The sequence below is a fragment of the Acipenser ruthenus genome, chromosome 48 (genome assembly GCF_902713425.1).
Source record: "Acipenser ruthenus chromosome 48, fAciRut3.2 maternal haplotype, whole genome shotgun sequence".
Lineage (NCBI taxonomy): Eukaryota > Metazoa > Chordata > Actinopteri > Acipenseriformes > Acipenseridae > Acipenser > Acipenser ruthenus.
The window spans coordinates 2,019,693-2,037,636 of record NC_081236.1 but is presented as its reverse complement, the minus strand read 5'-3'; the positions used below and the strand labels follow the sequence as shown (position 1 = coordinate 2,037,636).

The window sequence follows — 17,944 nt, the reverse complement described above, 5'->3', positions numbered from 1 at the left end:
AAAGCTAGACTTCATTTTGAGCTGCAGGTTTTGCTGGTTGGTTTATACAGAGGCTTCATTCTTTTTAACATTTATTATTCAGAGCTTACGAAATGCAGTAACAAATCCCTAACTGAAATCCCATCAAGCCTGTTCATAACCTACATATATATATATATATATATATATATATATATATATATATATATATATATAAAAATACTAATTCATATGATGTTTCCAGCACTGAAGAGTGAAGACGGCAACTCTCGCTTAATGAAAAACTTCTATCCCAAAGTGTCTCTCAATTATTCATATTTTATTAACAACAAGGTAAAAATAAAATCGAAATAAAATAAAGCTTACGCGTTTTGACATCCTTCAGGACAATATGTCGAAATGCGTAAGCTTTATTTTATTTCGATTTTATTTTTACCTTGTTCTTAATAAAATATGAATAATTGAGAGAGACTTTGGGATAGAAGTTTTTCATTAAGCAAGAGTTGCTGTCTTCACTCTTCAGTGCTGGAAACATCATGCAAAGTATTTTTCTTTCAATTTTCTTTTCCTGGGAGGAAGCACCTTGTGTGTGTTTGAATTGATTGAGGAGTCTTTGTAGCGCCTGCATTTTTATTTTCTTGCCTCTTCACTGGCTGAAAGCATGTCAGTCAATCAGGGAAGCAGCTGGTTGGTTAATGACAGATGGAGGGGGTGGGGTCCTAGATCTGAAGGTGTGTAAACAGCTTTCTTTAATATGGTACCAGATACTATTTAAAAAAAATGAAAATGCAGACTTTCTTTTTAAAACTACACATTGCTGCATAGTGAATGGAAGTGCACAAAGATGTAAGGAATTCGTTCACAGACACTTTAAAATATAACAAATTGTATTCAGATATCCAGAACCTCTGGAAACCTGGTAACTTTGTTTTATAAATAGTCACCGCCCATCTCAAACAGCTCTTGATTATTGTGGATTATCTGAGGAATTCTTCTTGGTTGATCCATGCATTGGAAGATGACACGGCTCTCCAAAGCTGCTTGTGAAATCCAACGTGAAATCCAGATTCAGGTCTCCAAATACCATTCCTTGTGTTTCCATTGCTTAAAATACATATATCCAAAATAATTTAGGCAGTTTTCTTTAAATACAGGATTGTATGTCCCCATCTCAGCTATCAGCTTCACTCTTCCCCCCTCCCCACCCCCTCTGGCTCATGAGCCCTTGATCTCCCACGTGGGCTAGTAGACCTGAGACACCCCTCCTCTCTCTGCTCTCCTCTCTCTGCTGTCTCCCCCCTGTGCTATGATCCTTCGATCTTGGCTTCTCCCCCTCAACCCTACCTCTTTCCACCCCTTTCCCCTCTCTCTGTCCTCTCTCTCCCTCGTTTCCCCTCTCCTAGTACCCTCTCTCTTGCCCTCTCCCCCCCCCCCCTTGCTATGAGCCCTTGCTCTTGGCTGGCTCCTTGCGTCCGTTCTGCAGCGCCGGGGAGTCTGTGGTCTTGGCTGTCTTTCTCGGGGGGCTCTGCTCAGCCAGCTCATGCAGAGAAGGCTCGCGGTACATCGCCACTAGAGGGAGACAGAAACACAGCAGGAAGAGGTATCGTTATTTCATTGCGTAGAACAGCTTGCTCATCACTGACAGAGCTGTAGTGCAGGATCCTGTACATAAAATTGATATAAGTCATGGTCAACTTTCTCATCACACTGATAGCGCTAATTCTGAGTTTCCAGCCGAGGCGATGGGTATGGATGCTACTGACAAGCTGGTTTGGAGTTGGGGTGGATGTTAGTGACAGGCTGGTTTGGTGATGGGGTGGATGTTAGTGACAGGCTGGTTTGGTGATGGGGTGGATGTTAGTGACAGGCTGGTTTGGTGATGGAGTGGATGTTAGTGACAGGCTGGTTTGGTGATGGGGTGGATGTTAGTGACAGGCTGGTTTGGTGATGGAGTGGATGTTAGTGACAGGCTGGTTTGGTGATGGGGTGGATGTTAGTGACAGGCTGGTTTGGAGTTGGGGTGGATGTTAGTGACAGGCTGGTTTGGAGTTGGGGTGGATGTTAGTGACAGGCTGGTTTGGTGATGGGGTGGATGTTAGTGACAGGCTGGTTTGATGATGGGGTGGATGTTAGTGACAGGCTGGTTTGGAGTTGGGGTGGATGTTAGTGACAGGCTGGTTTGGAGTTGGGGTGGATGTTAGTGACAGGCTGGTTTGGTGATGGGGTGGATGTTAGTGACAGGCTGGTTTGGTGATGGGGTGGATGTTAGTGACAGGCTGGTTTGGTGATGGGGTGGATGTTAGTGACAGGCTGGTTTGGAGTTGGGTTGGATGTTAGTGACAGGCTGGTTTGGTGATGGGGTGGATGTTAGTGACAGGCTGGTTTGGAGTTGGGGTGGATGTTAGTGACAGGCTGGTTTGGAGTTGGGGTGGATGTTAGTGACAGGCTGGTTTGATGATGGGGTGGATGTTAGTGACAGGCTGGTTTGGAGTTGGGGTGGATGTTAGTGACAGGCTGGTTTGGTGATGGGGTGGATGTTAGTGACAGGCTGGTTTGATGATGGGGTGGATGTTAGTGACAGGCTGGTTTGGTGATGGGGTGGATGTTAGTGACAGGCTGGTTTGATGATGGGGTGGATGTTAGGACAGGCTGGTTTGGTGATGGGGTGGATGTTAGTGACAGGCTGGTTTGATGATGGGGTGGATGTTAGTGACAGGCTGGTTTGGTGATGGGGTGGATGTTAGTGACAGGCTGGTTTGGTGATGGGGTGGATGTTAGTGACAGGCTGGTTTGGTGATGGGGTGGATGTTAGTGACAGGCTGGTTTGGTGATGGGGTGGATGTTAGTGACAGGCTGGTTTGGTGATGGGGTGGATGTTAGTGACAGGCTGGTTTGGTGATGGGGTGGATGTTAGTGACAGGCTGGTTTGGAGTTGGGGTGGATGTTAGTGACAGGCTGGTTTGGTGATGGGGTGGATGTTAGTGACAGGCTGGTTTGGAGTTGGGGTGGATGTTAGTGACAGGCTGGTTTGGAGTTGGGGTGGATGTTAGTGACAGGCTGGTTTGGTGATGGGGTGGATGTTAGTGACAGGCTGGTTTGGTGATGGGGTGGATGTTAGTGACAGGCTGGTTTGGAGTTGGGGTGGATGTTAGTGACAGGCTGGTTTGGTGATGGGGTGGATGTTAGTGACAGGCTGGTTTGATGATGGGGTGGATGTTAGTGACAGGCTGGTTTGGAGTTGGGGTGGATGTTAGTGACAGGCTGGTTTGGTGATGGGGTGGATGTTAGTGACAGGCTGGTTTGATGATGGGGTGGATGTTAGTGACAGGCTGGTTTGGAGTTGGGGTGGATGTTAGTGACAGGCTGGTTTGGAGTTGGGGTGGATGTTAGTGACAGGCTGGTTTGGTGATGGGGTGGATGTTAGTGACAGGCTGGTTTGGTGATGGGGTGGATGTTAGTGAGAGGCTGGTTTGGTGATGGGGTGGATGTTAGTGACAGGCTGGTTTGGTGATGGGGTGGATGTTAGTGACAGGCTGGTTTGGAGTTGGGGTGGATGTTAGTGACAGGCTGGTTTGGTGATGGGGTGGATGTTAGTGACAGGCTGGTTTGGTGATGGGGTGGATGTTAGTGACAGGCTGGTTTGGAGTTGGGGTGGATGTTAGTGACAGGCTGGTTTGGAGTTGGGGTGGATGTTAGTGACAGGCTGGTTTGGTGATGGGGTGGATGTTAGTGACAGGCTGGTTTGGTGATGGGGTGGATGTTAGTGACAGGCTGGTTTGGTGATGGGGTGGATGTTAGTGACAGGCTGGTTTGGAGTTGGGGTGGATGTTAGTGACAGGCTGGTTTGGTGATGGGGTGGATGTTAGTGACAGGCTGGTTTGGTGATGGGGTGGATGTTAGTGACAGGCTGGTTTGGTGATGGGGTGGATGTTAGTGACAGGCTGGTTTGGAGTTGGGGTGGATGTTAGTGACAGGCTGGTTTGGAGTTGGGGTGGATGTTAGTGACAGGCTGGTTTGGTGATGGGGTGGATGTTAGTGACAGGCTGGTTTGGTGATGGGGTGGATGTTAGTGACAGGCTGGTTTGGTGATGGGGTGGATGTTAGTGACAGGCTGGTTTGGAGTTGGGGTGGATGTTAGTGACAGGCTGGTTTGGTGATGGGGTGGATGTTAGTGACAGGCTGGTTTGGAGTTAACAGGAACAGGAAAAATACATTAGTTAGGTAACTCTGATATTGCACATCTCTAGCAAGTTGTTCTTAAGAGATCTAGCAAATGAATGTAGACTAAAATCTACTTTTAATTTCCTTAATGTGATTTCAGCTAACAAAACCATTCTCTAAATCTTACCTGTTGTGGACTTCTATTCGTTTTGTAGCTCTCAAATGTGCAGCTTTGAAACATGTGTCATAGCAAACTTGTATTTTTATTTTAAAACATGATACCTGGTACTAAAGCAATCTCTGTTTGCAAGCCATGCGTTCAGATAGTGCTGCACTTCCTTAGTCACCTGGAGGGTTAAATTTACCCCCTTGAATGGATTCGTTCCTGTTATTTCCCAACCAGTTGCTTCCCCTATTGACTGACGCGCTTTCATCCAATAACACGACCCAGAAGAAACTGCAGAGGTGAAGTGCAAGTGTAACAGAAGGCATAGAAACTGAAGTAGAACCAGATATTATAAAATGAAAGTCCATGTTCGCTAAAACAACTTTCAAAACTGCACATTGGAAACCAGTGTAGCTCCTGGGAGTGCAAAACGTAAGATTTACTTTGTTAGCTGCAATCAGTCTAGGGGAAGTTACATTTAAAAAGTAATCTGCTACAGTTACGAGTTACTTCAACAAAATTGTAACTAGTTATAGTTACTTCTCAGGCACAGTTTACATTTTACAGATATCTTTTTTGGTTGCATCTCGAACTATTCTCTGAAGATCCAGCTCTCGAACCCACTCCCCTCCTCTGATGCCATTTTCTAGCGAGATGATCTGAAAAGCGCATTCGTGTGACCTGGGAGGCTTGTCTCGCACTGCTGAAGCGTTTTCTGATTTTATGCATTAGTCCTTTTATTTAAAATGTAATCAAACGTTGCTTTTTTTAACATCAAATGTAATCCGTTATCACATTTCGTTACCTGTTTGAAAAAGGAACCAAAAGTTACTGAACTGTAATTAGATTACAGTTACAAGTTACTGAACAATGTAATCAGATTACAGTTACAAGTTACTGAAAAAATGTAATCAGATTACAGTTACAAGTTACTGAAAAATGTAATCAGATTACAGTAATGTATTACATGTATTGCATTACTCCCCAGTACTGGCTACAATTACTTTAGTGTCCAATGTTTACAGTTCTCACCTTCAATGAGTTTAGGCAGGAAGTGGGCGGCTGCTTTGGTCTTCTTGACTCGATTGCCCTTCATCACTTGACCCTGGCGGTTGATCCCGATGTACCAGGCCCTGCCTGACTCTCTCTGCCGGTAAAGGATGGAGGAGTAGGTCACGTAGTAATTCTCAAACACACCCTCTTTGAACTTGCACTCCGGGGTGAAGTGTTCCTGCAAACAAACAAACCAGCTGCTGTGAGCGCCCCCTGCTGGAAACCCCGAGCGATCCCACAAAAACCTCCTAAATTCATCAGGCAGACCAGGAAAGCGCAAGTGTACAAAATATACATTGTATTCGGGTTCTCACGCAAAGTGAACACGAGGTAGTATGTGACGCTTTATATAGGTAAAGGACTTTGCAGTCCTGTGATGGGGTGCTAGCTTGCCCCTATAAATTTGTGTTTTGTTATTGTTGTTATTTTTACTGTTTTCATTATGTTTTTGTGATTCTTGTTTTTTTTGGATTGGCAGGGAGGGGGTTAAATTCCTCCCTGCAAAAATGCATGTGAGAATGTGGCTGGAGCCTTAAGTGTTTAATTGTTAATTATTAGTTAATTGGGCTCCAGCCACAGACTATAAAAGACAGCTGAAACCCTTTGTTAGAGAGAGGAGTTTTGGGTGAGTTTGTTTGTTGCTGTGCTGTGCTGTGCTGTGCTGTGCTGTGCTGTGCTGTGCTGTGCTGTGCTGTGCAGTGCAGTGCAGTGCAGTTTTGGAGAAAGAAACTGTAGTGAAGGCTAATGCCCAGCCTACATTTCTGTATTTTGTTTGAACCTTTTTGTTGGCCCTTGTGCCTGTTTATTTGATTATTTTTTGTTGAATAAAGATCATTATTTTGCCCCTTCCACTGTCTCTGAGCCTCAAACCTCTGTCATCCTGCCACAAGTCCATTAGAAGATAAATCAGAAAACATATTCTGATAACGCTTACTGCTACTCACTTACATTTATGCAAACGAACACTTATACAGCATTCCCTGTGGTGCCCGCCTGTCTGCTCCGATCACCCGGTCGGTCTTCCACAGCTCACTGCTCTACCTGTCTGTCAGGTAACTCCACCCCCTCTCTACACACAACATGAAATCTTGAAGCAGCAACTCAAATATTTAAAAAGCTAAATACATACCAGTCCCCTAATATTTACACATTTTCAACAGATAAACATAACTCACATAAACATGCACAATGCCCATGGGATTTCTACATGGTGCTTTTATTAATCAGTGCTGATTTGATCTCATTGTTGCTTGCTAGTGCTTTTCTAACGGTTTTAATACCTTGGCAGGGATGGTGTTTCTAAAGGCACAGCGAGAGCAGCTCTGCTCAGCTCGCTCCTCGGCACAGCTGCAGTGTGTGCTCTACCACATCCCAAATGGATGGAATATATCATTGTAAATGCTGATTGGTTTTGCAACGTGATACAAGAACTCATCACTACTCAATCGGTCACCGTACCGCTGTCGTGTTGAATGTTGCCTTGTTTTGCCAGCGAGGCTGCTTTCAATATTGCCAGCTGCAAGCATATACAAGTGCATGTGCAAGCATATATTTAGTTTGGGTTTTTGTTTGTTAGACTGTTGGCGTGGACAATGCCTTTTCTTTTTATTTGTTCAATACTGTTTGTGTGCTGAACTGTAATCCCACTGTGTGTGTGTGTCTCTGTCTCGTCCCTTATGTTGTGTTTCTACAGCCATGTATGCTTTACATTTTTGGTTCTGCACTCATTATAGGGGAAAGCCCGGAAATGATCCATTATTCTTGCGAGTTTTGCTCCATTTCGGGTCGGGTCGGGTTTGTTATTTTGGACCTGTGATGACCTCTATTGCAGACACAATACAACAGTAAATGTAAACCAGGGATTGAATGCCGTCTAAAGCTGCCTAGTCTTTGAAGCACTAGTAGGATTAATAAAGAGTTAGAGAGCGATGATGTTAGAGTATGCCACTGTGGGGAGGGTATGGAGTGGGTTATCTAGCCATGGTGTTGGTGCTAAATTATTGGCATCCCTTAACTTGACAATGTTCTGGGATCAGTCAGCTATACAAGCATTGCTTGGCTGAATGGCCTCCTCTCGTTCGTAAATGTTCTTATATTCTACAAACAGAATGCGATTGTGAAAGACTTTGACTTTCTCTCACATCCCTCTGTGTGGGTAACTGGAGCAACCACAATCACTGGGCATAGTTCAACAGCACTGAATCAATTCAGATTCAAGCAGAGAAACGCTACTGACCTTTCTAGAGAGGCTTTGATCAAAAACTTCTTTATATTCAGAGCAGGACTGTGCTCTGTGACCTAAAGGAGTGCTCACTAAGACTTTGAAATCCATTCCTCTCCCTTATAGTATCACTGTTTTCAGTGCAGCACATCTTGTACTGCATTAATCAGAATGCTGAAAAGACTACTTTGTATCCAAACCAAACCTCCAAACAGCATGCTAATGGGACAGGGTGATGTGAAGGGCTATGAATGCACCCTCTGCAGTGACAGGTCTCTGTGTTGACTCAATTTAGTTTCAATAACACTGATGAAGACACTAGAGCCCAAACGCTGGTCTGCTTGACTCAGTCTCTTCTAGTTTCAGTAACACCGATGAAGGCACTAGAGGCCAAACACTGGTCTGCTTGACTCGGTCTCTTCTAGTTTCAATAACACTGATGAAGGCACTGGAGCCCAAACGCTGGTCTGCTTGACTCAGTCTCTTCTAGTTTCAATAACACTGATGAAGGCACTAGAGCCCAAATGCTGGTCTGCTTGACTCAGTCTCTCCTAGTTTCAATAACACTGATGAAGGCACTAGCTGAAAAGTTAGTCTGCTTGACTAAGCTTTGACTCAATAACTCTGCGCTAGCTGACTGTTTAGTTAACATTTTCCTCATAATTTATAATTGATTATTTAAAACTGAACAGCAGTCAGGGAGCAGCACTGCAGAAAGCTATTAGAGTGACTCAAATCTTCAGGCCAAGTCCTTCATTTGCTTTCTCAGCAAGTGGAGCCCATTAAATTGATTTTCTAACGTAGGAGCAGAGAGCAGCTTTTCCAAAAAGCTGTGCCTAATTCCTGAACCCTCAACACTGCTGACAGCTACAACCCTCTGTAGCTATCACACACACTGCTCACTCACACACACACACACACACTGCTCACTCTCACACACACTGCTCACTCACACACACACACATACACTGCTCACTCTCACACACACTGCTCACTCTCACAGACTCTTTCTCTTACTCTTTGAAAAGTTGTGCTCTACAACCTTATTTTCCAGGAGTATTCTGGGATAAAGGGTTACCACAGTAAGTTTGCACAGGAATTTTTTCACAGTTTCCCCCATGCTTTTCCCATGGTTATACTAATCATTTACCATAGTCTATCATTGTTTGCCATGTTTGGGAATATATTTTGCCGTACGTATCTGGGGTTTGCTGTGCTTTTCTATGCTTTACCATGCTTTATTACACTTTGATATGCTTTTACTGTGGGGAATTTTTAAAAGGGTACTTCCTTTGTAGTTTAGCTACCAAACTTGTAAAGGGTTAGGGTTAGAGTTGGGGTTAGGGTCGGGATTTGGGGTTGGGGTAAGGGTCGGGTTGGGGTTGGGGTTGGGGTTGGGGTTGGGGTTTGCTGTTGGGGTTGGGGGTCAGGGTTGGTGTTTGGGGTTGGGGTAAGGGTTGGGGTCGGGGTTGGGGTTGGGGTTGGGGTTTGCTGTTGGGGTTGGGGGTCGGGGTTTGGGGTTGGGGTTGGGGTTGGGGTTGGGGTTGGGGTTTGGGGTTGGGGTAAGGGTCGGGGTTGGAGTTGGGGTTGGGGTTTGCTGTCGGGGTTAGGGTCGGGGTTGGAGTTGGGGTTGGGGTTGTGGTTGGGGTTGGGGTTTGCTGTTGGGGTTGGGGTCAGGGTTGGTGTTTGGGGTTGGGGTTGGGGTCAGGTTTGGGGTCGGGGTTGGAGTTGGGGTTGGGGTTGGGGTTTGCTGTTGGGGTTGGGGGTCGGGGTTTGTGGTTGGGGTTGGGGTTGGGGTTTGGGGTTGGGGTTTGGGGTTGGGGTAAGGGTCGGGGTTGGGGTCGGGGTTGGAGTTGGGGATGGGGTTTGCTGTTGGGGTTGGGGGTCAGGGTTTGGGGTTGGGGTTGGGGTAGAGGTTAGGGTTATAGGATTATATTGTGTAAAGTTATTTTTATTAGGGATGTCACAGCAGCTGCATTTGGTTTTATATTGGAACTTGAAAAAAGTATTTAAAATATATATATATATATATATATATATATATATATATATATATATATATATATATATATATATATATATATATATATATGGTACTTCAAATTATGTGAGTGCATTTATGACTGACTATGTCCATCTAAAGAGTTAACTTCATTTGAACCCAGAAAAAAACAGCAAGACTTAACAAGCGAAGGAAACAAGTATAAAAATAGCTGAGTAGGCACCATAGGATTATGTGCTGTGACTGTTGCCAAGCAATCCAAAGTCCAAATGTAAAAAAAAAAAAATCTATCAATCTTTAAACACTGTTCCAAAAGGTCAACACCTCTTCTGGTCACGGCAAAATTCAAAATAAAAAATAAAAAAAAACAAATTCAGCTGACAGGTAAATTGTTGCAAATCTGTGAGCTTGTCTTCTCAAGAAACTCATTTAACCTTGCTTTAGAGAGAACGGAAACCACTCCAGCCTGCCTCGATACAACGAGGAGTGAGACACTTCCTGCTAGAGCTGAGCAGATACCCAGGCTTCCCAAGTATCCCCTTTAACATGTTTGAAGCCTGGTTCACAGCAAGAGCTGCCACCCAGGATGCTTCTAGTTAGTTCCACACAAGGGTTTTTTGCAGCATCAATGTGAGACTGAAGGTTCAGACCGATTCAATTATTAATCTCACCTTCTACCCCTGTGTGAGCTTCTCTGTAATGAAAAAAAACATGAGACTCATTGCATCTCATTGGCAGCAGCAATGAACTCAACCAGCCCGTCACAACGTTCTGTTGCTCTGTTCTGCATTCTACATTTTAATAAAACACAGTATCCGGTTCTACTTTAGGTTTACGGGAATTCCCAGTTTATTCTCAGCAGTGTCTTCTGGGTCATTTTATTGGCTGAAAGCATGCCAATCTAAGAGAAGCAGCTGATAGGTTAATGACAGGAAAGAAGCCAGTGAAGGGGTGGGGACAATTTCCGGGTGACCAAGGAAGTGCAACACTAAGTGAAAGCATGGCTTGCAAACAGAGATCCATTTAACCTTGTGTAGTACCCTATGTACTGTTTTTAAAAAAAAAGTTTACTGTAATGTGTTTCTTTCAAAACTGCACATTTCAGAGCTACATAACAAACAGAAGTGTACAAGAAGATTTATGGAATTATTTTGTGAGCTGCAATCTAAGAAAACCTGGTATTTCAGATTGATACCAAGCTGCTGTTCAAAGCCTCAGTGAGCCCTGTTTTGTGTAATATAATGTTTTTGTAAAGAATCTTGCTTGTATCTGTGTTGTGCGAGACTGCTGGTGCGTTTTATCTTAATCAGCAGTCAGCAGCAGATTCAAACAATGTCTCTGAGCCATTGTGGGGGAGCACAAGCATTAAAGCCATTCATCAATGCAGGCCTGGGACTGCACAAGACACAGGTAGAGCACACAGAGATTGGACTGCAGGACAGGAGCCAAATTGCACAGCGCTCTGAGCGCACCATCAACCACTGTGAAAGGGTTCTGCATTAAACACAAAGTCATAAGACAAAGTAGCGGATCTGCTTAACCTTTTCACTGCCTCTGACTTGTAACAAAAAGAAGTACGACAGAAATACACAACTTCGGTAAATTCAGAATTAGGGCTATCGGTATACCATCAACACTATACACAGAGTAGTATAGAATAAGAAATGTTTAATTACAATCAGATACGTGGGATTAAGATAAAGCTACCAAACGTCCCAGTTTGGCTGGGACTGTCCCAGGTGCAGAAAGGCTTACCCAGTGTCCTGAAGCATTTGGGAAAATCATAATTTTTGTCCTGGTCTAAAATCTTCGTCCCGGGCAGTGGCTGGAACTATTTTCCTGGCCATTTTACCAAGTTTTATCACTAGTGGTATTCCGATTCTCCAGACCAGCTCAAAGCTTCAAATCAACTCCCCCTTGCTTTTAATGCTCTCTAAACCTGGTATTTGTTATTAGCTGTGTCTAAATTTCTATTTCAGGTTTTTTACTCCATCTTATTCGTATGATTCTGCATGACACACACATTCACATCCTAGCCTTGTATTTATTGTATTATACCTGTATTTAATGTATTTGCATTGTTTTTTACTGTTTGTATTTAATGTACTAGGTCCTGTATTTCACTGTATTTAATGTATTATGCATTGTTCCTCACTATCTTGGTCCACTATGAAAGGCGCTATATAAAATAAATATTGATTGATTGATTCAGAGTTTTTAAGGACCCCTTGGCCTTGCCTCTAAGCTGACCTCTGTGAACGCCTGTTTGGATGACTAAGCTTGTGCCCTGATTCTGTCTCACTTTTCCAGACATGCTTCCTCACTCCCTCTCATGGTTTTTTTATTTTATTCCCCCAGCTCTCCACGTTGCCACAGGGCTTTTCCAAGCAGATGCTAAGTGGGTCAGAAAAGAACAAAATTATTTCTAAAAAAAAAAAAAAAAGTTGTTCGAGGAGCACTGGCAGGTAACCTGTTCCCAGGGTAATCAATCTATCTGAGGGAGTTCCTGCTGGATCAGCCTCCAACTGCAGCTCTTTCAGTCTCTCAAACTGCTCTGCAAAGGGTAGCTCAATAAACAGAAATCCTGCAATGGCTCAAACCACTCTTTAAAGACGTACGGATCTAAAATATCTCAGTTGTCTTAACTAATGTATTCTTTTTCCTGTTTAGAATAACTTTACATAATTTTCTATTTCCGTCATAGAGAAATAGAGCTCTCAAACTTCTTTTTAAGTTCACCAGTATGTAACCTTTGCCCCCAATGGATGTTCTATGAGGTATTTCTTACTGATGTATTTTTGACATCCACTAGGGGGCAGAGTGTTGCAGTTATTGTAGTTATCAAAACAATTGAAGCGTAGTACTGCTTTACGATCAAAAAGCATTTCATTTGTATTTCCAGATATCATGTTTTAAAACAATAATAGACAGGTAGGATGTATGGAATTATTGCTGGTTGGTTTCCAAGTAATTCCCTTTAAGAATTTTTTATCAGCGAGTATTAAACTAACCCTAAACAAGCCTATTAATGAATGTGTTCATTTCACAACAAGAAAATCTGCCTTTCCCTCACCTCTTGCAATTGAGTCCCAATCAATGACAATTAACTTCCTAGCTGAGTGATTTTTTTACATCTTGCCCAGGACTACAATCCCACAATTCCATGCAGAGATGATGCATTTCTAAGGAAACAAGCAACATTATGTTAACAAGGGCAACCGAGAGACTGCATTGTTTTGTGTTGAGTAGTTAATATGTTTTATTCTATTTAATGAATATCAAACAACCTAAAACTTCTTAAAGGGAATTACAAGTATCGGCACAGCCCTGTTTCAGGCCATACCAATTTGATCTTTTAGTTTCCTGGATTTGCAATGAGCTCCCAGTCCATCAGCTTTCACCAGTGAGCTACACCAACGCCATGTTTCATATTCAGGGACTGTGCATGAGATTCAATCCCAGCTGTCTTCAATCCCACCATATTAACACAGCACATGCAGGAAATGGGATTTTCCATTAAAGTTTCTATTTAAGTATTTAGAAGGAGCAGAACTCTTTAAAGTATATTCTTACCCCCTTACATTTTTAGGGTGTTTGCAATCATTCTAAGCAGATCTTATTTCATTTACTCAATACTGTGTTTAGGTGCTTTCATCTGAGTTCAGGAGCTGCTGTTCAGTTCTAGGTGCCTGTCATATGTAACCTAGGCTAGAATCAAAGTGTCTTTATAGCCATGAGAGCATGAAGAGATATCGATTTACCAGTGATATTATCATCTTCCAAGTAAAATCTTAACATAGCTTATAGCAGGGGTGGGAAATCCTTGTTCCTGGAGGGCCGGTGTCTCCCCTGGTTTTTGTTCCAGCTGTGCCCTAAATTATTTAATTGGACCAACTATTAACCAATTATTGGTCTAATTAAGTAATTTAGAGCACAGTTGGAACAAAAACCAGGAGGGACGCCGGCCCTCCAGGAACATGGGTTCCCCACCCCTGGCTTATAGGCTTACAATTTCAGTTTTGAAATAAACAAATAATTAAATCAGTTAAATACACAATTTCTCTGATTTACTTTAAAATATTTGCCTTGATGCTGCCAGGGCGTAGAAAAAAGACTCCATTGAAATGAGCTTTTCTTAATAAAGACAGCATCTTTGCTAAGGCAGCCCTGTGTAATTATATCCAGTAAGGGCATGCAATGACCACACTCCATGCCAGATACTGCCCTATTGTACGTATTGCTGGAGAAGATAAACTGGTAGCATTGCTGGTAGCATTTTTGTAACAAATTATTATGGTGGAATTGCATACAAAAGGCTTAGGGTATAGCCAATAGGCTGTAGCCAACCTGTACATGTCTTCCTAGCAGGGGAATGTGTGTGTGTGTGTGTGTGTGTGTGTGCGTATGCATGTGCATGTGTGTGTGCGTGTATGTGATGCATCAATGTATCAATGCATAGTCCAAGCCTTGCAATTCAGTGCCTGGCTTCTTTCAATCAAATTGCCTTCCTGTTTTAAGCACACATAATAAATTCTGAAAATTACAGAAAATGTATTCCTGTTTATATTTTCTTTCTTTTTTTAATGTCTTAGTAATGTTGACTTGCTGTAGTTTGTTCCTTGTACAGCTGTGAATATGACTGTTTGATTTAACTTCCATTGGAAAGGCATGTGTGATGATGACTAACTTTGCTGTTCATGTTTTCTGTGTAAAAGATGTTAAATTGAATATGATATTTATCTAACTGGTTCCATCATCGCTGGCATGCCCTGACTTTGCATCACCCATTAGGCAAATATCAGACCCAATAGCCTGTAATCAGCTATCTTAAATTTTCCTTGTTCCTCCTCTTATTTTCCAATGATCAATGCTTTTGACTGAGCACTTACTGAGGTGTAGAGGTAGCCTTCACTGTTCATGCCGATGTAGAGTCCAGTCTTGGTGCCTTGGATAGCCACAATGCGCAACCCGACAGGAATGAGGTTAAACAGAGCTGAAACACACAGGAGAAAGAAGAGACGAATATTGTAGTGTAGCCGACTACCTCAACCACAATTCGTGTCAGATTTGTCTACACTCCGAAGACCATTTATTTATTTAGTTACTTATTTATTTTTATCATTTAGAGTGACCAATTATTCTAGCCCTGATTTTCTCCCTAATTTAGAACGTCCAATTCCGTTCCTTCACCACTGCTATTCCCCCGCATCAGCTTGAGAACTGAACGTCAATGTGTGTCCTCCGATCCCCAAACCAATTGCCTCTTTACACCCAGGAGCTCCACAGTGCATTTCAGCAAGCTGTCAGGCCCTGAAGGACGAAGGCCAGCCCTGCAGGTGTCTGCTTGAGCTCACCAGGTTCCTGGTCAGTAGGGTCCGCTCACCACACGGCCGTGCCTTTACCAGAGGATACTCTCTGGGACCCCTGCGGTCCCCTGACTGTGTGACTCCCCATGCACACCACGCGACCGTGCCTTTACCAGGGGAGACCCTCGGGGACCCCTGCACTCCCCTGACTCTATGACTCGCCCTGCACACCATGCGGCTATGCCTTTACCAGGGGAGACCCTCAGGGACCCCTGCGCTCTCCTGACTGTATGACTCACCCTGCACACCACGTGGCCGTGCCTTTACCAGGGGAGATGGCTGGCAGTCGGGGACACCCACAAGGGCCATGTGTATTGATCTATGTAATTATTTGTATATGTAACAAATAAAAGACCAGGAATGTATAACTTGCATTAACACAGCGATGCCTAAAGGAACAGAAAAGAATAAATTGCAATACAGTAGAACCTCTTTAAGGTCAGCTGCCACTTATAATTAAGGCCACTTTTTGACAGTCCCAATTTGCTCCTGTTGACATCAATGTAACGTCATTTTCAGTCATCCCTTCTATTCAGTATTAAGACCACAATCTGTTGTCTCAGATATATCAACCCTCTGTGAAATGACCTCTCTAAAAAGAGCAAGAACTTGAATGATTCATGATGGAACCTCTGTATCCACCAAAGACAGGGTTAGGAACCCAGAGCTGTGTTCAAAGTTCTGCTTCTTTGTCACGCTTGTTAAAGTTAGTTCAAACCGCAGCTTGGTGCAATGTAATTGTTCTGTGAATGGGTGCTGTATTGTTGGATAAGTAATGCAATATGTGATGAAATGTATGAATGGTCCTCACTACCTCTAAAGATCCCTACAGGACACCCTTGTAAACGAGATGATCTTGATGGGTCTTTCACATATATATATGTGTGTGTGTGTGTGTGTGTGTGTGTGTGTATGTTAAGGGCGAAAGGTCTGGCGAGTCTAGTTTTGCCAAGGACAATCTAGTTTTGCCAGGGGCTTCTGGGCGAATCCCGAAGTTACCACTTATTTTTGGCACTCGCCCGCGTCCAATCAGGCGAATCTAGATTGGCCCAGAACTTGAAAAAGATGACTGGGCCAAACCCATTTTTTCAACAGTTTTCACTGAATTTCTGGGCTAGCCCGGGTGAGTCTAGTTTCATCCAACACTTCGGGACTAGCCCAGGTGAGTCTAGTTCCATCCAACGCTTCAAAATCGATGCTGTGCCAATCTAGTTTTGCATATGGCAATTATTTGGACAAGTCTAGTTTTGCATTTCTACACTCTCCCCTGCCAGCTCCCAAGTGCGTGCCGGGGTACCTGCCTCGCCTCCACTTCTGACAACAATGTAGCGACTGTGTGCTGGGTTTCCAGCTGCGGTGCTGAAAAGGCAGGACACCAGGGCTGGTTTTAATAGCGGTTAAAACCACTCTCTCCCACAAAGTCCAGTCAAAAAGTCTCGCTCCTCCATACGTGCAGACAAACTTTCTGTTCTCTTTCAATCACTAGCATTATTCCTGCAGGGAGCATGAACTGGACACACTGTGATGTTTAGAAGAAAAAAAGTCTCTTGGCAAATTAGTAAAAGTTGAAAAAAAGTAATTCCATATTTTATTCATCTAAGATATGTGAATTAAAAAAATAAGCATTTCATTTCTGGTCATCTCTTGCAGGCAAAATCACCATATTATAGACCCTTGATCTTCAATACCTGCATCTAATTCATGGCTGATCAATAAAGCAATTGATCTCACTGTGAGTTTAACTGGTTTTCTCTTCCCACAATACAGTACGGCTCTCATTTCAGTCACCAGCATTGCTGCCAGAGGGAGCATGATCTGGATACACTGTGACGTGCAGAAGAGAAAAAATCTGTTTCTCCTGGCGAACATTCCTGAATAAAACTTAAAAAAGCCATTCTCGAGTCGATTTACCTTTAATGTGTGAATAAAAATATCAAAACCATATATTGCTGCAATCTGGACAACACAGGTTATAGCAAAGGTAAAATTAAGTATTAATACAATTAATAGCAAGATAAATACAATGACTTTGGTTCTAGCAAGTACAAGTATGACAAAATACGATTCAATAACAGAGCAGATAACAGTGTCAGTGATAGTTACATCAGCATATAATTAAATACAAAATACTACAGATTAAATGACACTTGACAGATTACAGTACCCTAAAGTACAGGATTAAATGCAGTAAAATAGGGAGCAGATAAGAGCAAGTAAAGCGCATTTAATGTAGAGTGATAAAGTGTTTAGAGGGAAAAGAGGAGTTTTTACAGGTGCTGTCTGAAGAGGTGAGTCTTGAGGAGCTGCCGGAAGGTGGTCCGGGACTAGGCAGTCCTGACATCTGTAGGAAGGTCATTCCACCACTGCGGGGCGAGGGTGGAGAAGGAGCGGGCTCTGGAGGCAGGGGAGCGTAGCGGAGGTAGAGCTAGTCTTCTAGTCAACCCCACTCAAATTCAAACCCCTTTGCAGATATCGAATCTGGGCTAACTCCTCTGTCTCTTACACCCTGATTCTCTCGAAGACAGAACCCAGACATCTGTCTGTTCTAAGCTGTCATCCTCCTGTCAGCAGCCAGTGTAAATATATAAGCATTGTGCACAGCGATCAATAGAACAGCACAGCCTTGGTAAAATGAGCTACTAACTGGGTAAGCACTCCCCGCACTGTGGGATACTGCTGGCAGGGGTCCAGCGATGGGCCCCCTGCCAGAGCAATGCTTTCGCTTTAATTGTGTTGTGCTCATGTCCTTCTGGCTCACACAAACTCACAACACTGCTTGTAAACCAATTATTGGGAACGATGCCTGCGGAAATGATGGAAACTGGGATTTCTTTGCACTAAGAAAACTGGCGAATTGGGTAAGGCATGTGTTTCTCCAACTCAGCGGTAGAATAAATAGGGTGTGCACAATTAAATCATTCTCTCACCCATCATTCGTGGTATTGGATTTCCTGTTCTTGTTTTTAATTCCAGCAATATCTACTAAAGACAATTTC

General features: G+C 43.4%; 1 protein-coding gene across 1 annotated transcript in view; it reads right to left on the bottom strand.

The window, feature by feature from the left end:
* Nucleotides 1–493: 493 nt before the first annotated feature.
* The window catches only part of LOC117404621 (fibroblast growth factor 11), a 56,775-nt gene continuing 39,324 nt past the window's right edge, over nt 494–17,944 (bottom strand). Inside the window, exons 3-5 of the mRNA XM_059014691.1 lie at nt 14,472–14,575; nt 5,339–5,537; nt 494–1,548 (exon numbers count right to left, since the gene is read on the bottom strand). Of these exons, the coding sequence (XP_058870674.1) occupies nt 1,418–1,548; nt 5,339–5,537; nt 14,472–14,575 (434 nt within the window). The 3' untranslated portion in view covers nt 494–1,417. The remainder of the gene's footprint in view (nt 1,549–5,338; nt 5,538–14,471; nt 14,576–17,944) is intronic.